This window comes from Anolis sagrei, chromosome 1, assembly GCF_037176765.1.
Source record: "Anolis sagrei isolate rAnoSag1 chromosome 1, rAnoSag1.mat, whole genome shotgun sequence".
In the NCBI taxonomy this organism is placed as follows: domain Eukaryota; kingdom Metazoa; phylum Chordata; class Lepidosauria; order Squamata; family Dactyloidae; genus Anolis; species Anolis sagrei.
In genome coordinates this window covers 323,661,915-323,686,468 of record NC_090021.1, presented here as the reverse complement: position 1 = coordinate 323,686,468, position 24,554 = coordinate 323,661,915, and the positions used below count along the sequence as shown (strand labels likewise).

At 39.0% G+C, this 24,554-nt stretch overlaps 1 protein-coding gene across 3 annotated transcripts in view; it reads right to left on the bottom strand.

Moving 5' to 3' along the window:
• DYNC1H1 (dynein cytoplasmic 1 heavy chain 1) overlaps positions 1 to 24,554 on the bottom strand; it is a 79,620-nt gene that overhangs the window by 42,827 nt on the left and 12,239 nt on the right. For all 3 annotated transcript variants that reach the window (XM_067462995.1, XM_067462996.1, XM_060755193.2), the window contains exons 2-24: positions 19,404 to 19,491; positions 16,957 to 17,130; positions 15,731 to 15,986; positions 14,658 to 14,844; positions 14,250 to 14,521; positions 13,172 to 13,399; positions 10,617 to 11,693; positions 9,986 to 10,165; positions 8,809 to 8,958; positions 6,746 to 6,892; positions 6,503 to 6,643; positions 6,148 to 6,324; positions 5,647 to 5,757; positions 5,153 to 5,272; positions 4,709 to 4,948; positions 4,274 to 4,429; positions 4,017 to 4,130; positions 3,301 to 3,411; positions 3,000 to 3,209; positions 2,333 to 2,479; positions 1,409 to 1,575; positions 1,033 to 1,206; positions 64 to 229 (exon numbers count right to left, since the gene is read on the bottom strand). In XM_067462995.1, the coding sequence (XP_067319096.1) occupies positions 64 to 229; positions 1,033 to 1,206; positions 1,409 to 1,575; positions 2,333 to 2,479; positions 3,000 to 3,209; positions 3,301 to 3,411; positions 4,017 to 4,130; positions 4,274 to 4,429; positions 4,709 to 4,948; positions 5,153 to 5,272; positions 5,647 to 5,757; positions 6,148 to 6,324; positions 6,503 to 6,643; positions 6,746 to 6,892; positions 8,809 to 8,958; positions 9,986 to 10,165; positions 10,617 to 11,693; positions 13,172 to 13,399; positions 14,250 to 14,521; positions 14,658 to 14,844; positions 15,731 to 15,986; positions 16,957 to 17,130; positions 19,404 to 19,491 (4,793 nt within the window). The remainder of the gene's footprint in view (positions 1 to 63; positions 230 to 1,032; positions 1,207 to 1,408; positions 1,576 to 2,332; positions 2,480 to 2,999; positions 3,210 to 3,300; positions 3,412 to 4,016; positions 4,131 to 4,273; positions 4,430 to 4,708; positions 4,949 to 5,152; positions 5,273 to 5,646; positions 5,758 to 6,147; positions 6,325 to 6,502; positions 6,644 to 6,745; positions 6,893 to 8,808; positions 8,959 to 9,985; positions 10,166 to 10,616; positions 11,694 to 13,171; positions 13,400 to 14,249; positions 14,522 to 14,657; positions 14,845 to 15,730; positions 15,987 to 16,956; positions 17,131 to 19,403; positions 19,492 to 24,554) is intronic.

Sequence of the window (24,554 nt, the reverse complement as noted above, 5' to 3'; positions counted from 1 at the left end):
TTGGTGTGTTCTTATAAAAAAGATTCCTTAATATGACGTACGATCCAGATCCTCTGCACACACCTCTTCTCCTTCTCGCGAAGATATTCCTAGGACAATAGAGCTGTCCTCGTTCAGGATGATGCTGGACACTCCAGCAAACATTTTCTTGAAGTGTTTCTGCAGTTTAGCCACATTTTTGCTGTTGCCAATGATTTCAAGCAAGTCTTCATCCCCAACAAAGTAAAACCTATGAATGAAATTTGAAGCTGTTAATACAACACAAGGGCTAACAGTACACAAAACAGTGATAAATGTCAAACACAGGTACCCCGTTTCCCCGAAAATAAGACATCCCCTGAAAATAAGACCTAGTAGAGGTTTTGCTGAATTGCTAAATATAAGACCTCCCCTGAAAGTAAGACCTAGCAAAGTTTTTGATCTCCCCCTGGTGGCCGGAAGCTGCAATATCATCCCTGCTGTACAAGTGGTCCAGGAATTGCTGCGGGAGATTGTTACAGTCTCCAGACAGTGTGTTGGAGCCACATACATTACAGCTCTCATCTTTGTGGCCCTGTGTGTGAGTCAGGCAACCAGTGTGTCACTTTGATTATTTAGGGGGTGCCTGCTTTTCTGGTTCGTGATGACAACTACTGTACAGTATATAATAAATGTTCATTTTTTTGTTCAACAATAAATGTGAATTCTTCTTCATGGAAAAATCAGACATCCCCTGAAAATAAGACCTAGCACATCTTTGGGAGCAGAAATTAATATAAGACACTGTCTTATTTTTGGGGAAACAGGGTAGGAATTTTCTATAAAAATATGTCCACTGTAGAATTAAGAAACTGACACTATTAGTTACACTATGTCTGAAAGTGAAACAGGCTGCTGAATTTGTTGAATTGTACACCTTACGGGCAATACTGAAATTAATTATAAATGTTGATTTATGATTACACATATTTATAAAGTCAAAATGTACAAAAATGCTTAAAGTGTTTGTCTTAATGCACACTAGAACACACTGAGGATTGAACTGGTCTTTACCGAGGGAAAGAAGCTCTCTCTCTTTCCAGATATTCTCCCAAAGCCTTCTGGATCTTTCCAAGCAAGTCTGCTAATCTCTCCAGCGATCTCTGTACACCTTGAATGTTCAACACATCCATGACCAGGGGGGATTTGGACACCTTTTTCATGAGGGCCAGAAACTCAGTACTGATGCTGTAAGGTCAAAAGGAGAGAACATTAAAACAAACATACAAAGAGCCCCAATACAATTTCATTTAATTAATTTAATTAATTTCGCCTGTGCAGTGCAAGTAATGACCACTCTCATTTGCACAAGATTACTGATACAGGCCTGTTCAACCACAAGTCATTCTCACGATCACATTCAGATATAATTCAGAGGTAAGAACATTACCTTTGGAATCTCTGTGTTTCAACTGGAAGCAGATGCTTGATATCTGCACTTCCAGTGAAAATCCCTTCCAGGTAAACCCAACGCCTCTGGACATCTATCCAGACATCAAAGAGTGCCATGATACGATTCAGTTTGTCTTCCCAGCTCAGGGCGTCCTCTTCAAACACCTACCGATCAATAAACAGCTTGAATGTATATAATGAACATACTTTTCTCACTTTGCCATTTTGATGTTTGTTAATTGGGTATCAGAATGCATTCAAACACTTGTATCATATATTTCCCACAACAGACCTCAAGGGGACTTAAATGTTATGCCATACTTCTTCATTTGTAAGATGCCACCGATTGTAAGACACACCCTAGCTTCATCACTATGACCACCAACATAAATACATTAAGAAACACCCGTGATTCTAAAGCGCACTCCCTTTTAAGAAATGTTTATATTGGACAAAAGTGTGTCTTAGAATTGGAGGAATACAGTATTATAACTAAAAGGATATCTGAGTAGACTGAGGGAAAATGCCAAGTGGTAAGGACAATTTGATTAGACAGCTTCCAGGAGTTTAACACGATTCAAAGCTTTAGAACTATTCAAAGACCAAAATCCTTTCTGAAAAGGATAGTTTTAAGAAACTTGTCATTGGGCTGTTATACAGCAAATATGACAGGTAATGCTTTGGAGAACTCCTACTCAAATATCCTGAAAATGGCAACTCCATGGTCCCAGCTTGTATTTCTGGGCACCATGTGAGGCAGAGGAGGCCTGTGTAGTTAGGTAGATTCAATTACTGTTATCTTATCATGCTTTCAGTTGGGCATTCAATTGAAATATCTGTGTCCATATACTCAAGTATAATAGACAAACAGTAAGAACGGCCAAAAAAAAAAAAAAAGGCAAAAGATGCCTTTGTTTCTTACCTTGTAGTACGGAGAAAGTTTCATTGCAGAAACACTGTTGATGTGCTCCTTGACTTTGTTGAAAAGATCATCCCAGCCACGAATCAAGCGGCACTTGTTCTGGTAGTTAACCAAGTCCAACTCATAGGTGTTCCAAACTTCTCGTATCTTAAAAAAAAAAGTGCTACATTAGGAGACTACACCAATCAGGCCCATGGAACCTCAGCAAAAACACAAGCAAATAACATAAGGTGTTCATGTAGTAAGTTATACTTTTAATAAACTTTTCTGCAAACCATTATAACAGTTCCTCTTATTGCTTCTACAATAATTTCAATGCACAGTAGTCAAGAGAAGTAGAACTATGCTTTGAAAATAAGCCCAGGTATATTGTCTTCTAAGAATCTGAGTCAGGAATGCTTATTAAGACACAAAGGTTAAAACAGACCAGCCATTACACAATCTCAATCCAGTTCAAATATTTGCATCACTTAATCAAGTTCTAATGTATGTTAGTTCACCATTACAGGAGTCTTAGGATAGTGATTAGTGGCTATTTGTGTACATTTTCATTTTGTCTTTACTGTTGATATGGTCAGTGGACTAATCAATAAACTTAATTGTTGCTTAATTAAGACACATAATGAAAACCCTCAGACCACCTCAAGAATGTCAAAACTGTGTTTACCTGCTTCAAGAACTCTTCCAAAGCCATCTCTCCCTGTGCCACAAGTAGCACATCTTTCACAATCAGCTCATTCTTCTGCAAGTCAACGTCCCAAATCTGCCCCAGAGTTAGTTCAGAAACCACCCAATTGACATGTAGCCTCTTCATTAGCTGCTTCCAGTGACGATCTTTAAGCGCCTCTGACTTCAGTTCGATCACCAACATGTTTATCTGAGGGAGAAAAATGGAAAGAACATGTAAATCTGTCTTGTCAGACATTACCATCCTGTTATATTCAAATGCTTTTCAAAAGCGAGCTTACCTTCATGTAGCCCTTCAGGAGTCTCTGAACATATTCGTAAGAGGCATATTGTCTTAAGCGCGCAGGGAAATTCTTCAGTTGGTTCAGGAGGCCATCTAAACTTTGACGAAGCTGTCAAGACAAGAATAATTTATAACTGTTACCAATTTGCATCAGTGACGGATTAATACATTTGAAAAACTGCCCTCCAAACATATTTCTTACTGTTAGCTGGGTATATTGTCAAATAACCATTTGCACTATGGCAAGTTGTATTTCTATTCGCAAAGCATCCCTTATGCTGCTTTCCAATATAATCCAATGACTCCAAACACAGAACTGATTTCTTCAATACAGCTTCACTCAACAGTGTTGTGCAAGCATTATACTTCCTCTTTTTAAAACTGGCAAACCTGACCTCTTTGCCTATCACATCACAATTTGACACTGCTTACAATGTTACATATTATTAAATATTCTTATTTCAATAAACAATTGCTCAAGATACAGATTAATGACTGTAGATCTACTATACGAATTAATGAAGTAGACACAATATTTCAGGAACGATAGAAGGATACTTTACTGGTGTAAATATCTTAGCTTGTACTCTGTAAGGATAAACATACTTAAAGAACTCCATGGAAGATAAAGACAATTTACGTAAAAAACATCTACACTCTTTCCCACTCTGATTATGTCCCTCAGGCCCTCTGTACATACAACTAAATAAGTACCTTGCGAGGTTGAACTGAAACCCAAGGTTGCTCCTTCATTTGATCAATCTGCTCCCAGACCTTGGAAAGCTCAGACCAAACTCCTTTAAGGTCTTGCAGCTCTTCCAAAGCAACCTACAATGCAAAGGATCCCATTAAAGTAAGAACATACACACAACGACAATGAATTTATGCTGGATCTGAGCAGAAGCTGAACGGATGGATTTTTCAACTATGACCCTAAGTACAGAATACTTCTGTTAAATAGATGTTTATACCTGCACACGTTCTTCACTGCCACTGAGAAGTCCTGTATCTGTAAGCTCCAAAGCCTCCTTGGCTTTTGCACATTTCTCTCGGTCATCTTTCAATCTTCCAAATTTTCCTTCATAGATGGTCAGTGCTTGGAGAGCCTCCTCTGGACGCAGGTTGCCCTTAAAAAAATAAAAACGGTAAGTAACATTTTGGGACCATTATGTAAGTTGGCAAGTTGACTGTGCACTGAAATCCAGCTTTATGGCTTGCATATCAGTGCCTTATCTGTTTTGAAAAAGGGATGCACTGAGTGTTACACTTTCAGACTTCTCTGAATAATCACTGGTTTTTGGCTAATTGTGGCCTGATTATGGAAGGTCACAACAGCGGTTGTATCCTGTACGCAAAATGATTAAAAAGTGCGTATAGCATGTGTTTGCGGAGCCTGACAAACTTACTGTCACAGGCTTTGTTTTCTCCCAATCTGTCAATAAGTCAACTGTGCGGGTCTCTACTGCACGGTCTTCTTGCACGATCTTCATTTGCAGGTTTGCTACTTGCTGCTGAATAGCAGAATCCTTTCGTCGCATGATGTCATTGAAAGCACCCCATTCTCCTTCAATGTTATCGATGTACAGCCAAGATGAAGGAAATTGGAATCTTTGCTTCTCAAGCAAGCGCTGGCCATTACGGTATAGCTGCAGACAGCAAAAAAGGTAGAATTATGTCTAAATGCAGGCAAGTTACTAATCCAATGCAGGAGACCTAGTCATAGATACAGTCTGAACCAAAAAGTGTCATCTCAATTGACAATTGTATAAAGATCTCAATAATAAGAAAATATCATTATTATAAACCTTTTACCTTGAAATTGTTGCTTAAATTTATCACAGAAAGCTTACCTCAACTTGTTTCTCAAATTGCTTGATTTTGCGTTTCAATGACTGTACGTATGTGATGAACGTCACTGCATCAGATGTGCTAGCTGTATCCACCGAATGCTGCTCCAGCTCTTGCCGTGACTGTAAGTAATCAGATCAAGTATTTTATTGATTTCATAGGAAATGTAGAAACAGATCTTATGGGAAACCAATTCCCAAAATGCATGGAAACATGTTTTAGAATCACTGCTCCGTAAGGGAAAGAAGGTCTTTATGGTGTCAATTATATCCAATTAGAGTAACACGGGTAGACAGGTACAGAGGCTCATTGTTTTCTCTTACTCGTGGGCTATTTGCCCTTAAATACTCCAAACATCACGCATAGCAACCTCTTACAGGTATAAACCTGGAGTACGTTTTGCAGACTTTGATTAGGGACAGTTGGCACCTTCAAATAAGAAAATGGGTATGTGACCAACGTTTTGACAATCCTGTCATATTTTGAGCATTCTTACCTTGGAAATTTGAGAATGGAACTCTGTCATATTTTGTCCCAGCATTTGTCCAAATTTGCTGAGTACTTCCTTGTGCCAGGAGTCATACTTCAAGTTTACCTTCGATTGCACCTACATGGTTAAGAGAGTGATAGTTTTATTCTAAAACATTCCTCTTCTGTAACACAAAAAGCTTTTCATGTATATGGCTACCGCCTCCCTTAAATTTCTGGTCTGCATGTGCATACACTGAAGTGAGAGTTTTCTGTCCCATGATTCTCACAGGTGTGTCTGGTAAAGACATGAAAAAAAAACCCCCAATACTCTCTTTACACTAGCGAGCAAAGATTTTTTATTTTAAAAAGCCTTCATCTTTAACTTTTTTAAAAATAATGTTTTAATTGGACTGTTTTTCCATTTTTGCACTACAAATACTTTTAACTATTTTGTTTTAACCTAAAGCATAAGCTGTTTTGGAGAGAAGAGCACAATATAAATGAAATAAATAAACAAAATACTGACCTTTCCATAGTCTATAATCACAGGCCCAAACTCCTTTCTGGTTTCTGCATTGTCAAAGGTCCCTCTAGCTTTTCTTATCTGGACCAAGAGTGCTTGCCACTTATTTAAATCTTCTCCAAGGCGGTTGTAGATGTTTTCTGCTTGCATATCCCATAAACACTGATACTGCAGCCAAACCTAGAAATCAAACACATTCAGAATGAAATCTAAGTAACTGTTTCAAGTTACCATATATCCAAATTTCAAGTTTATATATATATATATATATTGTAACTCCCATCCCTTCATCTTAATCAAGCATCGCCATGTACATTTTGTAAGCCCAGAATGACAAAGAACTCAATCTCCATCTTACCTTCACATATTGTTCAACCTCTGTTACAATTCCCATAACAGCAGAGTAAGATTCTTCAAGTGCTGAAGGGCCATCTGGCATCCGGGTCAATGCATTGCGGTAAAATTTTTCCTCTTCTGATAACTCATAGTGTACTCCCACCTAACAAGATTTTTTTAAAAAAATCAATACACATTTTGAATTTCAGTTCTGATAATCAGTTCATCACAAGCACCTGATTCAGAATTATATTTTGATACTGACCTGGTATCTCTGACTTTGGATTCTAGGCAAGGATAGTATTACCATCTTCCAAGCAAACAATTCTTGGAAAAGTTTGTATCTGCAGTCTTCAATTGGTGGGTTCAAGTAAATCACCTGGTTAGTTATCCGCAATTCGTGCACAACATTCTGTAGGAATATAAAGACGTGTCCAGTTTAACTGGGCTACAGAAAAATACATAAAAATATTCCAACTGGATTGTAGTGTTATGCTACTGTGCAAAAGTCCAATTTCAAGCTCTGCTAGTATAGGGGTGTCATAATATTTGTGTATTTATAATACAAGCACAAGTACCATAGTTACATAGTCTCGTCTTTAAGTTCTCTCCTGAACTTGCTAGTTACTTCCTTCATCATTAAGTGTGAGAAATCATAAATAAATGTAATTAAATTTACAAGTATTTTCCCCTCCTTGCCTGTATTATCTCATAATAATAATACTTTACTTATAAGCCACCACCATCTCTCATAGGGACTCAGGGCAGCTTACAAAATAGAACACAAAGATGCCATACATAAAATACATAATACATAAAATAAAATAAAATAAAATACATCAACATGAAAACAATAACAACATTACATAAACAAGATATATAAATTAGATAAAATAACCTCCATTAAAGTAGAATCAGTTAAAATAGCAATATAATCAACATAGCAGCCCAGCTGAATGCACATAAAGTGTAAATATAAAATGCTAAGTAATTGGCTATCAATTCTGGTTACTGTCTAGACATTATCAGAGGCCTGCTGAAAAACCAAGCTTTTAACTCTTTCTTAAATTGTTGTTAGTGTAGGGACTTGTCTAAGTTCCCTGGGGTTCTCACCAATATAAAACTTCGTTTTGTAAAGTTTTCAGAGGCAAAGAAGAGTTCCTGTTGTTGATGGGATTCTAACTCCAATTTTAGCAATATATACAAAATAGTGCCATTGTTAATACTCAACAACAAAGAAACATCTATAGGTAAATATGCATTTGTTTGTGAGGTAATCTTAACTGACACGACTTACTGAAATTGTCAGTATTTAATAATTTATCCAAAGCCAGGCATTGACAGAGCAATGTCACAAGTACATGCTGTTCTTTTATTTTAAAAATTAAATTGCTATGTTTTACATTTTTAATCTAGTGCTGCCGAATAAGAACAGTTTATTGAATTTCTATAATTTAATTTAACTTTTCATGGTAATATATTTTTAGGTATCCTTTATTTTAGTCTATCCCGTGAGTCACCTTGAGCTTCACATTGGGAGAAAGGCAGACCATAAATTAAACAAAGAGCTAAATTATTAAATGCAGGTATAAATAAATGAGATAGAAGAGCATGAGAATTAGGCACAGCAAATTAAGTGAGATATAAAATGTGCAGACATGGAGAGATGTGGGGGAACAAAAGAATCAATTATTTGGCTAGTGATCATTCAAGAGATCCTGATCACCCAGTTTTTCTGCAAACAGCAAGTTTCAAATATTTCAGAATTGGACAACTACAGGAAGGGCCAAGAATATTGATCTCCAGCACAGGGAACCCGAAGAGTTAACCCAACAAGCCTCCATTTTCAAATGGCTTTTAAAACTTCTTGAGTTTTTAAAAATGCTTCCTGAAAACATTCCCATGACTGGCCGGAATCACTGGGTTACTATGAGTTTTTCGAACATGGCCATGCAGCCCAAAAAACTCAACAGCATCCCCATGACTCATGGAGACAATTTCACTCTTAGGTGCACTGAACACTTTTTTTGTTTTCTTCATCTCCTTAAGAGATTAAAGAAGATGAAAAGAAAGCAGAATTTCCTCCAGCATGACCTAGAAAATGTGAGTGCTTTTTCGTTTAAAAAAAAGTGCTGAAGGGTCATTAAAGTACCATATATGGTCCATGGTCTACATTTTGCCCATTCTTGTCACAGTATAAACATTAATCTGCATAATCACAACAGCTAGGAAACTGAGCATTCTCTAGATACCAGTTTCTCCAACTGTACACCATTGCAAAATGCTGTATTTTAGTACATAGCAAACAAAAGATGCAATGCCACGTACTTTGATCTTGGGCTCGCCACCTGGCTTATGGCTGACTTGAGGAGCATCTGTGTCCATGTCAACTTCTGCCTTGTCATCAGCTTGACCCATGAGTACTTGTGTCCATGCTCTCAGCCCAGCTTGCAGACGAACTCCCAGTATTCTCTCAATCTACAAAAAAAATCACTCTTAAATTCCAAGCCTTCCAGAGATGAAAATTTTAAGTCCAAACCTGTCACTAGACACTATTGAACTATCACATGCACATTTACAATTGTCCTATCTAAATAGATATCCCAATAAACTGTTTCTAACTGTTCAACCGGTGACAGCAAGCTCTGAAAAAGAGTATCCCTCTGAATTTTATATGTAGATCAGTATTCAAGAATAAAACCTCCACTGTTATAATTTACTAAAATAACTTTCGTTACATGTACAGATTGATGGGTGTCAGTACAATATCAATTTTTTAGGTTTTGGACTGCAAGAACCAAGAAACAAATATTTTCACCTAATTGGTTCTGTTTGTTGGCTAAGTCCTCAAAGTTCCTTTCTTTGAACATTGTGTCCTCACAATTCCCTACATGATGTCCGTAGTTCTTAAATATGGTCTACTGTCTCACCATTACTATACCATTGCCTTGAAACCACAAGGAAACGAGAGGTTGGGAACCACTGGATGATGTGGAGACAAGGGACTGGCCAGCTCGGCCATGGAGGTCCACTGAACAACCTTGGATATATCACACTCACTCAGCTTCAGAAGAAGGCAAAGGCAACCCTCTCTGTAAAACCTTTTCAAGACAACTCTGTGACAAATTTGCCTTAGGGTCACCATAAGTGGGAAATAACTTAGAAGACTTACAACAAATAGAAATAATCGATATTAGTGATATAATTCTTACTAGTTGGTACTCAAGTAAAGAAATTTAGATCAAAAGTTTCCAAATGCAGACAGAATTAAAAATGCAAAGTTATCCATGTTTACTCAGCTACATCAATGTGTTCAATGGAGCTTATTCACAATGCAAAGTACTGCAGTTTAATTATATATTGCACCACTGGGAAACAAAGAGAACTATTGATTCAAGAAAGCTTGTATTCAAGATATGTCAAGTATATAAGGCAACCAGCTATGTTTCTTACTAAGTTTAATATTAGAAGTTATCCTCATTTGACAACTGACTGCAAAACTCACCTCCATATCTAGCTTGTTAACCCAGATGGGCAAGTTGGAATATGAATGAAGATTCAAGTCATCCACAGCTTTTTGAACTCTGTTCAAAATTTCTGAGAAGGTTTTGTGATCATACATGCAAGTTTCCAAGGACCTGACTTCAAGATCTATTTTCTCTTCAATAATGAGCAAGTCATCCACCTGAAAGAAACAAAACCGTAATTTTTAAAATTCAGGTTTAGATATTTTAAACTGCGCTTTCCTATAAAAACATCTCTTGGTTGATCTGCTGTTTTGCTATCATACAAGAATCAATATGGGGGAAGTAGCATTTTATGACCAAATGCATGGCGATGAACAGACTATGTTGTATATTGTAAGATGCATCAGTTAAATTAGCCTATTTACAACACAAAGTAACAAATAAATACATCTTTACTTTCTACTTGAATTATTTTATTCAAAAGCTCTAGCAAAATCCATTCTATTATTATAACGTATCAACACTTCCAAGTTTTGGTCTGCAGAAATGTTGTCAATAAATTTTAACATTTGCACATCAATTTTTCCAAGTTTCTACAATGGACTACTTTATAAATAAGTATCTATTTTAAAAACCCAAGCCCAAATGCTAAATATCAAATTAATTAACCTTTTCCTGGAAGTTGAAGACAGTCTCTGCTAGTCGCTGGACATATGGATCAAGTTTGTAAGATTCCCACACCAGAGCAATGCCTTCTCCAATCAAAGCCTGAACCTCTTTCTTCAGACCGGCCACCAAGAGGGAAATAGTGTTCCGTTCTTCCACCTTTTCACAGGTTCGCTCATATGTGCGGACACTTTCAATCAGAGAAATTGCAAAAGGGTAGAGCTGGTTTGCTTGGTGAGCTTTGTTGACTATTGCAAGAGGAACACGAAACCCAAGCCACTTAAGGTTACGGACTTCCTTGGAAAGTGTGATTATTTCTGGGAGAAAGTTGACCTTTAGTTTGAGGACATTGCCTGTTCGGCCTCTGACACGAGTGCTTTCGATGGTGAAAATGCGACCAGAGACGCCAAGATTACGTTGCTGAACCTTCCTGGCCCAATCATCAAATATTTCTTGGGTGTTGAGCTTCATACGAAAGCTGTCCCCATCCTGTTTTAGTTTCTGGCCTTCAACGTGATTCTCCCAACCCTTCCCAAGAACATCTTCAACACGCTTCATGTAGGCCGTGAGCTGCCGGTCAATCTGTTTAGCCCAAATTATAGACCCCGACACAGGAGGTAAATCTCGTACGTGACTCATTTTGCAGGCTTGGCTTTGAGGATACTGCACTTTAAATTTGTCATGGAGCGACTCTATGTCATCTTTCACACGCTGGATTAACTGTGTTTGGTATTCACGGATGGCACCTCTGATATGGGGCCTGACAAACAGAGCATTGAATCTGGAGAAGATTCTGAACATTTCATTGGCATTCTTTGCTGTGCCAAGCTGGTCTCTCAGGCGAGCTGTAATGCGGGTTTCAACTCTATCAATTCTTTCATCATATCGCTTCATTGCAGCTTCCCAGGCCTCTGTGCCTTCTTTGGACACATCCAAACCATCTACCTCTTTGACATTCTCATAGGCAAGGTTAACTTCTTCAATTGCATTAGCATCAGCAGCATCAAACAGCACTTCTGCTACTTTCATGTCCTGGGGTTCAGGCACCTCTCCCTGATTTTGCTGGGCTACTGCAGTCACCTATATAAAACAAAGCAGTGAAATATATCTAATAACAATGCAAGCAGTAACAATAGCACTATTTCCCAAGTTAATGCAAATACAGTTTTCAACACTTCACAAGTTTTTAATAATTTATGTGCCAATTCATTGAATTTCATCACCCATATTAATTTGTATTTGAATTTGAAATACAAGGGTCTTCAAACTTTTTAAGTGGAGGGCCGGTTCATGGTTCCTCAGTCTGTTTGGGGGGGTGGGGGGAGGGGCAAACTATAGTTTGGGGAAAAAATGAACTGATTCCTATACACACTGAACATATCTTATCTATAATGCAAAAAAAAAAAAAATCAATGAAAGACAAAACAGTATTTAAAACGAAGAACAATTTTCACCAACATAAACTTACCCATCTTTCAATGGGAAGTGTGGGCCTATTTTTGAATGATGAAATAGTCAAGGATTGTTGTTGTGTGCCTTCAAGTAATTTCAAACTTAGGGCAAACCTAAGTCAAAAGTTGAGGGCAGGGGCCAGATATGTGACCTTGGAGGGCCGCATCCGGCCCACAGGCCTTAGTTTGAGGACCCCTGTACTAGAGTATAAACCAAGTTTTTCAGCCCTTTTTAAGCCTGAAAAGGCTCCCCTTGGCTTATACTAGAGTCAAAGTTATTTATTATTTTACCCTATTTATTATTACATTTACATTATTTTACTCCAATATTATTTTATTATTACATGTATTGTTATATTCTAATTATTATTTCATTTATTATTTTACATTATTTTATTGTTATTATTACATTTACATTATTTTACTCAATTATTATTATTACATTTATTTTACTCCATTATTATTATTGCATTTAATATTTTACTCTATTATTCTTGGAAGGATACGTAAACACATTTACATTGCAGGAGGTTAAAATAATAGTTTAATCAGAGTTGGACAGCTTTATCTTAAATTACAGTTTTATTTAAATATTCAAAAACATCTAACCTACTGATGCCTCAATTAATGTAATTTTATTGGTATCTATTTTTATTTTGATATTTACCAGTAGCTGCTGCATTTCTCATCCTCGGCTTATACTTGAATCAATGCGTTTTCCCAGTTTTTTGTGGTAAAATTAAGTGTCTCGGCTTATATTTGGGGTTGGCTTATACTTGAGTATATACGGTATTTACACTAAAAGCTAGTGCTAGATGCTTTCTATTTAATTAATTTCTTTAGAAGTAATTTAATTTTTTTGCTCTTGAATTAGGTAGTAGCTTTAAGAAGTAAGCAATTTACCCTAAAAGAAGAACGTTAATGTTTTTATTACCCATATAAAGTTTTCAAATACTATTAAATGAATGTGAAATAGAACCCCAAATGAGTTTTTGCTTTCAAAGGTTTTTGCAAGACTAATCCCATGCATAATAGAAACAACTGCTGAAACTTAAAGCAAGCCATTCATCATTATTATCAGGGCCAAAAGAAGCAAAAATGTATTACCTGAGGCCTCAGAACTCTCACAATAACTGCCCTTAGTTGCTCATGTTGGCGTCGAAACTTCCTCATTTGGTCAAGGCGAGCCTGCAACTTTCTGTGGGCAGGATTGATGCGCCACACCATCTTCAGATTCTCCTCTCGCTTCCTTTTCACAATGTCTCTCAGCAAGACCTGCAGTTTCTCGTATTCATCATCCCAAGTCTGGAAGACTTCAAAGCATGCGACCATGACCTAAAAGAAGATGAACATGGGTTCTGAACACAATGGATGTATCTGCTAAAAACATGACTTTAAAACAGGAGTGAGCAATCTCTGGGAGACCAGTGACAATTTTCTGCCCCTGTGCATCTGGAAGCAGCTGAATGTGCACTTCTGTAGGGGGCTGAGGACAAACCAGGGCACAAGATATGGAGGTTATAAGAACTGCTGCTCTTAGAAGCTTTTACAGACAGTATTGCTTTTTTAAAAAGAAAGAACTTTGGTGTGTGTGGTGGGATGTTGGAAGGGTAGGGTCTCAAAATAACGTGTGAATCACATATAGACCCTAAATACTTGAGAGTCACTAGATCCCATCCTCTCTTGGGTTATTTAGTACTTGGATGGCAAACTACCAAGGAATACCAGGAGAGGTAATCTATATTTCAGAGGAAGGAAATAGCAAGCCCCTTCTGAGTATTCTTTGCCCATGAAATCTATGGGGTTATCATAAATCTCCCTACACACATGTCCCACAGATCAATTATTTTCAACCTCTGTTTTAGGAGATCTGCCCCAAACTTTATGTGTTGAGGACATCAGCAGATTAGGTAGTAGAATGGAGCAGTGAAAGCTACACAACATTCAGTTTCCAGATTTTTTAAGTATAGACAGTGCTCTGAAACGAGAGCTACAAGTTTCCAGAATTTGTGAAACAAAGTCCACATTTCAGTGTTAACATAATCAAAAACAGACACTTCTGATTTCTAATGCGAATATTTCTCTAAACTATGAGGAGTGTAATTCAGCTTTTGTGATGGCGCTAGCATCAAATATTTAGCTTGATGTTCTCTCCCACCCCATAAAGCAGCTAGACCACACTTACCTTCTCAAATTCTTCATAAGCAACATGCATCAGTTTCCTTGTTCCCAAAACCTTGAGCAGCTGGGAGCTCAGGTCTCTTGAAATGGCCTCCACTAAACGCAGTGCCCTTTGAATTGGGTACTTTGTATTTCTGATTTTTCTCAGGTGAGTGAAGATTGCAACTAGTGCCTGCCTTATTTTATCCAGTTCAGTAGCAGACAACAAGTCATTCAGTGGGAAGTCTTTCATCAGTGGATTATAGTCATTTACTGTCTCCAGTGCCTGTTTTAAACCTGGACAGTGCAAAAGAAAGTTGACAATTTTTCAAACTGCAAACGACAGTAACATTTGGTGCAATTTACCCCAGAATGATCCAGAAGCCACAGTTTTGGGAAATTGTGTTTCTGGGCAGAATCCATAAGGTCTTACCTGTATCAGTATCAAAGCTGACAGTAGCATGAAAGCGCTTGCCATGTTTCAAGATATCCAAAGTTAAGAGAACTTCAGGACTTTCACGCTTCTCCTGGATACGGTAAAGAGCACGTTCCAAGTTGAGCCAGAAGCTAATTTCCTGCAGAGCAGTGCCTGATGCAGGGTCTCGATCTAGTTTGGTCACCTTGAAAACAGTGAGTAGAAACACAATGAGTATTTTATTTAGAATACTCAAAGGTAGATAAATTTCTCACATAATCACCTGAATACAATGCCTGCTTGAATTTCTACGCTATTTCTATGTTCAGCAAAGTTGTTTGGTTATAATATGAATAATGACTGTATCTTGCCTAAACTAAGGATTACGGAAACAAATTAATGGAAAATCTAGCTTCCAACATTTAAATTACAATCCAAAACACATTTACTAAAAAAAAATCCCAATCAACAGAATTTTTCAGTAAACATGTATGGATTATATGGATTACATGCAAGACTAGGGGGGTTCTTTAAGTATTATATCCTATTCCCATGCAAAGACATTTACTTTCATTCTGCCTCCTTATGGAGAACAACTGGGACATCTGTCTACATTTAATCAAGAATTGCTTTGTGTCGCAGACAACTTTGTACTACATACTAAAGCACATTCTATATGTAGGATACCACTGAAATTATAAGTGAATAAAATAGCACTCATGTGCTGCATGCACCTGCTAGCAAACTCCCTCAGCCCAACCAGGACACCAAGAAGCCAATAGTATGCTCTAGGGCAGTGGTCCCCAAACTTTGGTTCTCTTGGTGTTTTGGACTTCAGCTCCCACAATTCTTAACAGTTGACAAACTGGTTGAGATTTCTGGGAGTTGAAGTCCAAAACAACTTCACCTCAAACCTAATTTAGGCCCAGAGGGCTGAAATAAGCTACAAAAGCCCTATTACTGCCCTATCTTCTCTTGGTTGGTCTGTTTGGACCAAGAGTAATCTCTATTCTTTAACAAAGGCTCTCCTGGGCCTAAATCAGATCAGTGGGTCCAGTCTCCTGTTGTACTCCCTAGAAGGTATGATTTACCTTTTGGATCTCTCTAATCCAACGGTTAACTCCAGATTGCAGTTGGTTGAGAAAAGTTGGGTCTTCAACCTTATCACCAAAGTCAGCAACCTTTGGCTTCTCTCCACGTTCATAACACTGCTTTGCAACATTAGTAATAATTGGGTGAATTGGCAAGCTAATCTCTGGAATTTCAATATTCTGCTGCAGGTGCAGAAGTCCCATTTCAAGTTCTGCAATCTTTTTCTCAACCGAGGGAGCCATTTTATCACCATCCCTGAAGGAAAACAAAAGTAGGCCATGTGAAACATAAGGCAAAACCAAGGTCACATACAATAATTGTGTATCTCCCAAAGCCGAGCTGAAATATTACTATGTTTCAAAATTACTATGTAATAAAAAGGCTGGGTTTCAAAGGATTATTCCATTGCAGTAAATCAATTACATGCAGTTGCAAAGATGTGCTAGATGACAACTTACTCTTTAAACTATGGGAACTTACAGAAATCGTATTTTATGTGGCATGAGATGCTCTGTTGAGTAGAAAAACTTGGAAAATCCCAACACCCATTATTGTATGCATGATATTTTTAGCAAGGATTGCCAAGCTTTTTGGACCAGGGGCCGCATTCATATTTTTGAGATAGTGTTACAGCTTGCCAACATAAAATGGCTACCATGGGGGAAAAAAGCCTATTCACAAAATGGCTGCAGTGAAGGCTGAGACTAGTCAAAATACATCAATTTCACGGAAAGATGAAATAGTGAGCCTAAAAGACAACTTGCCCAAAAACCTGAGCAGAAGATATAGGTCAGATCTAACCCCAGGACACAAATCCTTTCCCCTGAATAGTTTTCTGCTTCAGCAGACCATGGACTTTACAGAAAGGCAAACAAATTAATTTCCTAAATCACATATGAAATTATTTTTTCCACCAATAGTTCTCCAAGCAGGATAACAACTGCTACAACTGAACCACAGAAACACACACACCAATAATAGATTCTGCCTCTCTTTCTTGTTTCACTTATACACTCTTCGGATCACTCTTTGGATACTCCTATATACCTTATACCCCCCCCCCCCCACACACACACAGAGTTCATGGACACGCAACCAAATATCACATTTCAGCTCTCAGGACTCTGATCTTCATCTGGTCAGCATATTTCCCCATCTCTACTTTCCATTCTCACTCTTTACGCACCTTTTGGTGTATATTAAAGTTACAAAAGAAAGTAATTACCTGTCTGCTTTTCCAGACTCTCTGATGTAGGACTTAAAAAAGGGAGCAACAGCATTGCTAATGAAGGAATGCAAAGTTTCATAAGGAGAGTCTTCACTGAGGGTAAGAACTCTGAGCTGCGAGGATACAGGCTTGTCTGCGTCAATTATTGGAGCTCGCTTAATGAATGCCAAGCTGTAGATCAAAAACATATCAGTAAGCACATATTCAATTTAATATGAGAAAAAAACATGTTGAATTCACCAGATTATTTGTAAATTTTCAGGAGAATAAAAGCCCTAAAAGGAGTCTCAAATTCATAATTCATAACAGTCCCCCACTTCAGGAAAGCTGGGAAAAGATTTCAGAGGTTCTCTCTCTTGGCTTCTAAAACACATGAGCCTTATCTGCAACAATAGAGACTTTTAAGACTCAATATACATATGGATCCACAGATATCCAATATCTTATTCTTTTAGTGAAATTCCAGTAGATGTATCAAACTAGGAATTCTCTGTCTTGTTCTCTCCACTACATCTTATATATTCTTAGGATATACACAGAGAAAGAGACTTCCTAAAATCTTACTTCCTCATTCTGAAATATTTCCCCAACTTTCCTGAAGTTAAATAATGCCACTTTCTGTCCTTAAATGACTCATATATGAAGACATATTTCTGTTGTCTACAAGAGTTGGAGTAGATTTAATAGTGTCTGCAGAGGTCGATAAGACTGTTTCCACAATCCTCCAGCCTTTTTGTACATGTGCGTACACACATGTACTTTCTAGCCTTTTTTTAAAGATCCCAAAAGATTTTGGAATTTGTAAGCAGATGGTCGAATTATCAAGAAAGGCAGGGGAGATGGTGAAGGCTCAGTTCAACAGGTATAACTATTGTAGTATTCCCATCATGTCACTGCCTTTCCACAGTGATGGGATTGTCTCTTCCTATGAGGCTATGCTGCTGGCACCTGTGCTGCTGGCAACGTCTTCCACATCAGACAGACTTTGGCTGAGGAGTCAGACTAAATGTGCCAAACAGCTACTGGGTGGTGGCAGTGTCAACAGAGAGTGTATGTGTGACACTGGCAGAGGATGTTTTACACAACAGCAGTGGCAACAGTTAACACTTGGTAATACTGTGCATAGAGAAACAATGGCAAACCATTTTTGAATTACTTTTTATCATGAAAACCCTGTGACCGAATATCACTTCAATGCTAGTGGTCTTTGCTTCTTCCAGCACACGATGCTCCTAAGCTGTCAATTCAGCTGGACTGTCCACGTTATCCGAATGCCCTATCAACGTCTCCCAAAGCAGTTACTATACCCCCATCTCAAGAATGGAAAACAGAATGTTGATGGACAGGAAAAGATATTTAAAGATGGGCTTAAAGCCAACCTTAAAAAATGTGGCAGGACACCGAGAACTGGGAAACTCTGACCCTTGAGCGTTCTAGTTGGAGGTCAGCTGTGACCAGCAGTGCTTTGGAATTTGAAGAAGTACAAATGGAGTGCAAAAGGGAGAAATGTGCCAAGAGAAAGGCGCGTGACCAGAACCACCGTCTTCTAAACCAATATCCTCACTGTGGAAGAACATGCTGGTTAAGAATCAGGCTCTACAGTCACCTAGGTATCCACTGCCAAGACCCTACACTTGGAAGGCCATCATACTCGAACAATGAGGAATCGCCTAAGTAAGCAAGGGACTGACCAATCCAAATGAATATGACTCACTAGGTCTTTTATTATAGGGCCACTATAAATATGAAGTGAAGTTGACAGCAGTTAACTCTATTATCAGCTGAAAATACTATCATAATAACCATCAGCAAACAAGGGGGTAGTTTTCACTTCTTCCCCAAGGTTGTTATTTGTATTTTATATGCTACAGTAACACAGTAATTCTTGCCACTTGGCTGAAACATGAGATTAGTGCATAGGTTTCCTCAGGCTTTTTCCTCAGTCCCACCATTGTGTTATAGGCCAGGCTGGTGAGAACATCTGAGAGGAGCTAACTGGTGCCTGCTCCAAGGTTATGGAATTCTGTTCTCCATGAGGCTAGACCCTTTCTGCTCTCCTTCTGTCACAACTTTGGCAATTAATTTGTTGTGGAGAAGCATCTTTCACTAGTGTGCATGTGCTGTAATTTTATTCTTATTGGTTAGCACCTTCAGTCATCTAGACATTCTGGCCTAGATCTCTCACAGCCCCTATTGCTGGCCGTGGTTGATGGGACTAATGGAAATTATAGGCTAGAACATGTGATTTCTCATCCTTGGTTCAGTCAATAGCAGTCATCGCAAACACCAAAACAAAATAATTTCTTCTGGCTTAATGTATAACGGTTTCATGTTACATGGCTTTTTATTGTGAAGAGGTGATTAACTATATCTGAAATGCATGCAATGCAAAGCATACAATCATAATGAAGAAAACATAGTGAAAACAGAAGGTTCCAACTCACCTGTTTGACTTTATGCCATAATGGATGTCAGTACTTATACCATAAGAAATAAATTCTTTTTCTTCCTCTCCTTCATCACCAACATCCTCTGCAAAGAATGAGGAATGCTTACTAGCATCAGTTTTAAATATCTAATACCAATACTTGCCCAGTATCAATATGTAATCATACCTTGTCATTCACAATCTAAAAGTACATCTTTTTTTCTATAACCAGATTTTTGGTTTTTTTAAATCAAGTTTTTAAAACCCATTTTGTTGAAACGAAACAACTGGGATTTTGCCTTCATGTCCCTTACATCAAATCATTGCACTCAGGAAGGTTTGGCAATCTTAAACTTGCACACATACAACCCAATACTAGCCATGTTTGCTCAGAACCCTTTGCTTTGTTCACAGAGGTTTGCAATTGATATATATGGGATTGCAGTCTTGCCCATTGTGTATTTCCAGAAATTCATTATTTTAAAACTAGTAGGATTTATGAATTATTGGCTCAGATTTGAAGTCTGGCTAAAAAGATCACATTTGTTCTGCAAGGAAGATTCAAAAAAGCATTTCTTAAAACAGGGTGAGTTTTGAGCCACCATGGGTAAGTCAAACGGAAACGCCATTGTTAACATGACTGCCAATTCAAGGGATGATGTAATCCCTTCAGCTGCCAACATTACAGCAATGAACCACTGCAATGCAGCAGAGCAAAGATCTCATCAGAGGCACACCCAAGCACAGGGAAAAGAAAGAGAAAGTAGTTGCTAATGAGGAATACATCTATAGCAGAAAAAAAGTCAGCTTTGTCAAAGAGAATTTGTCATGCCCTCCATAATAGATGGAAAAATAAGCTAAACATTTTATTTGTGTTGTAAAATCTAAACTACTTTCTGCTAGCTAAATCAGAATTTTGCACTTCCTCATATTTACTGTGAAAGAAAGCAACTGATGATATTTCTGGAAGCACAGCTCTTTTCAATAGAAACAATATCATAGCAAATGCTGTTTAAATTCAGGACTCTGTAAGCATGTATCTTAAGTTTTAAATCTTACACTGATTTGTTTTGTGAAGAACTGTTTGTGTAACTTCTGATAACAGCTTTGCTACTATTTTAGCAATTTATACTTTAACTCATGAGAAAATAAGCATTTTAAGATCAAAATGAATTTCATTTGTTTCATCAATAACAAAAACAAAAGGTTTTAATTAATTTTGAAAACCTTTAACATAATACACCTTCAGGTACAAAATGGATCTCACTCGCAATGTATAACAGGATGCAAACTCTGTATAATGCTACTACATTCCCTGTGCAGCATTTTGAGAGTAAATCATTTAGATCTGCCTGACTGACAACTTAGGTTTGTATGTCACATTATCTGTTTTCAGGCATCTGGTGGCATTACTGAAGATTATTTTAAATAAAAGTTAATTTGGGAAAACTCATCAGGTTTTTAAACTTTAAGATTGGAAGGTGCCTCATCAACAACTGTGTTCTCACAATAAAACTAGCTGCAACATTTTTAAACTTTAGACTTGTGCCTCAGACCTACAACAATTGTGTATAAGGAAATACATAGAAATGATTCCATTTTACATTAACTTAAGCTGGATTGAAGCACAAGAGTTTTAAACTCTCTGATGCATAAAATCACTTCAAATTATTCATATGGGTGAATTGCATTCACCAATAGGCCTGTAGGGTTTGCAGACTCAACCAGCAATGATGCAATGAATCAGCATTAAGCATTAGTATGCACCATCTTAGTAAGGCTCCTGCATTAGAAGCCAATATATTTTCAACACCAGAACCTGATCTCTTCAAACATATTAACTACCAGCTAGATTTAGAAACTGCAAATGTTTTTATAGTATGAGAATATTTCAGAACTATGATTCAGTCCAGAAACCAGGTGATGTTAAAGCTAATGAATCATAGCAAATGCTACACTGTGGCCTAGAATTACTACTCTTGCTCAAGGACTTTAAAACACATAGCTTTCCCCATTTCTATTCTGCCCAAAACATTTTACTTTTAACAATAATGCTTATGTTATGGGGCTTTACAAAAATTAACAAGTTTGTCTAAGATTCAAAAAAAGGCCCACCTAATGCAGTTTGAAAAAGAAAACAAACTGTTGTTTTGGGGTAAGGATAACAAACCCTGCAACAGATGTATCTATATATATAAATTTGTTAGGGGCGTCCAACGAGGAAACAAAACTCAAAACCCCCCCAACGAAACTCAACCAAAATTCCCATGCCCCAAGGGCAACCCACGAGGTTGAAACTAATCCGGTCAGAAAGCAAAAACACACAACAACAACCACAATAAACGGCAAAACAACTGAGCATGCGCAGTACCGCAAACTCCCCGGCGCGCGCGCACACATGGGCGAACGGCCAACGCACACTCCACACTTTCCTCCCTCCCTTCCGGCAGCGCTCTCCTCTCCTCCTCTTTTCAGACTCAAACACAAAGCGGGGCATCGGGAAAAGGGGCTCCAAAGGGGGGCACCAGCAGCAGCCCACTCCCTCCGGACAGAGTTCCCACAAGGACCGCCACGCAGCCAGATCCCTCTCCATGGGCTTCGGGGTGGACCCTCATCGAGCCCCTTTGTCAGGGCAGATGTCTGCAAAGGCCAATGCACTCCTAGGACGGCCCTCCCTCGCCCCTCGCCTCACCACAAACAGGCAACCAAGCCCCGCACGCTTCCACCGCTCACACAAACACACACACACAGACGCACCACGCTCCTTCCCCCCCGCCCCCTTCCACTCTCTCTACACCCATCCCAACTCCCCCTCCTCCCTCTAACCCAGCTCAAGTCACCACCAAGCCACGCCCCCTTCCACTCTCTCTACACCCATCCCAACTCCCCCTCCTCCCTCTAACCCAGCTCAAGTCACCACCAAGCCACGCCCCCTTCCACTCTCTCTACACCCATCCCAACTCCCCCTCCTCCCTCTAACCCAGCTCAAGTCACCACCAAGCCACGCCCCCTTCCACTCTCTCTACACCCATCCCAACTCCCCCTCCTCCCTCTAACCCAGCTCAAGTCACCACCAAGCCACGCCCCCTTCCACTCTCTCTACACCCATCCCAACTCCCCCTCCTCCCTCTAACCCAGCTCAAGTCACCACCAAGCCACGCCCCCTTCCACTCTCTCTACACCCATCCCAACTCCCCCTCCTCCCTCTAACCCAGCTCAAGTCACCACCAAGCCACGCCCCCTTCCACTCTCTCTACACCCATCCCAACTCCCCCTCCTCCCTCTAACCCAGCTCAAGTCACCACCAAGCCACGCCCCCTTCCACTCTCTCTACACCCATCCCAACTACCCCTCCTCCCTCTAACCCAGCTCAAGTCACCACCAAGCCACGCCCCCTTCTACCCCCGCCCAGCCCCTTCCCACCCTGACAAAACCCAACCCACCTCCCCTGCCACCACCATTTTCACAAAAGGCAACAGTTCAGAAATTTCCTACGGACCTCTACGCTACTTCTCAAACCTGGTAAAATACTCTACCATAATTCCCACCATCTACTTACATTACATCTAATCTACCAAACTGCCACAGATGCCTCTCTACATCATTATTTTATGTACATTACAGGACACACAAGATTCATTTCTTTCTCTTTATAAGGAACCTATATTAAAACTAAAGGAAGAATTCTGAAAACATGGAATACCACGCAGGCATTCTCCACAACAACTATCACAAACAAACACCAATAAATACTGTTCACACACTAACACAAATACATTGCATTTATTACAAACCTACACTTACTCATTACTTCAAAACACAGACATACCACGTCTAACAGACGTCTCACAGAAATACACTAACAAACTTATTTGACACTAACACTATAATACAGGGGTTACACAGAAGCTGAAATAAGCGCAAAAATACCCAATCCTGATGCAGGAATTCCATGCTATTCCGAAAAAACATATCATACATGCACCATCCGGCATCCTGAATCCTAAATCACCATGCATGATACATGGCAAATGCTCACAGTTATATCCTTCCACACTACTACCCCACACATTCACAGAACATGATGGATGGCCAACACTTACCAAGCACACACATGTCAAACACTCATATAGAAGTAGATAACCGCTGGGTCGTTCTGTACTCGCCAGTCCTTACAAAAACACACAGACCACACATACATGTCAAATACTGTAACTCCGTAAAATCCATCAAGTTCCTTTATAAATACCTAAATAAATGCAGTGACATGACAGTTTTCCGCATCCAAACAAGTGATCAAAATACACACTTCTATCGATGAAATCACACAGTATCAGGAACGAACACACATAACCAGCAATGAAACTGTGTTTCACATTCCATCATCTCCAAAACATTAACGAAGTCCTCCTGTACTACACCTGGCACTACATCTGCAAAATGGACAATGGGTTTCTCTCACACCAACAACAATACAACACATAGTCCACAATCCACCAGCAACAACTCCCGCACCATTTTTCGCGTTATGTCAAAAACATCCATTTACACAAACACTGCTCTATTCATAGAATCATACAATCGCTGAGTTCGAAGACACCTCATGGACCATCCAGTCCAACCCCCTGCCAAGAAACAGGAGCATTACATTCAAATCACAAGTCACTTGGAGTTTCCAAAACTCTTCCAAAACATGTGAACAACATTACTATACCTTTCTCTTCTTTCACAGGACAACCTCCAAAAAAATGCCTCGAAATAAAACCAACTTAGGCCCCCGTACTCGCAAAGCAAAATCACACCGACAGGCCATTTCAAAACAAACCAATGAAGAGAAAACAACAGCTAAACACCTCTACAGACAGCAACTTTCACAAAGGCGTGCCATCGAAGCTGCTGAACAACGTGCAGCTAGACTTCAAGAAGCACGTATGAAAGCACAACACAGACGGACAACAGCAACAGATCAACAACGATCACACAACAAACAAAGAAAGCAAAACAAAGAAGAACAACTTCGTATACAACAATACACCAAATACCACCGCCTAGCATTCCGGTACAACCCATCAGAGGACTACAGTCTAGCCCACGAAGTAATAATTGGCAATCTAACAACAGTGTGTCCACACTGCAAGGCACTCAAATTTCCAGGAGAAACAAAAGG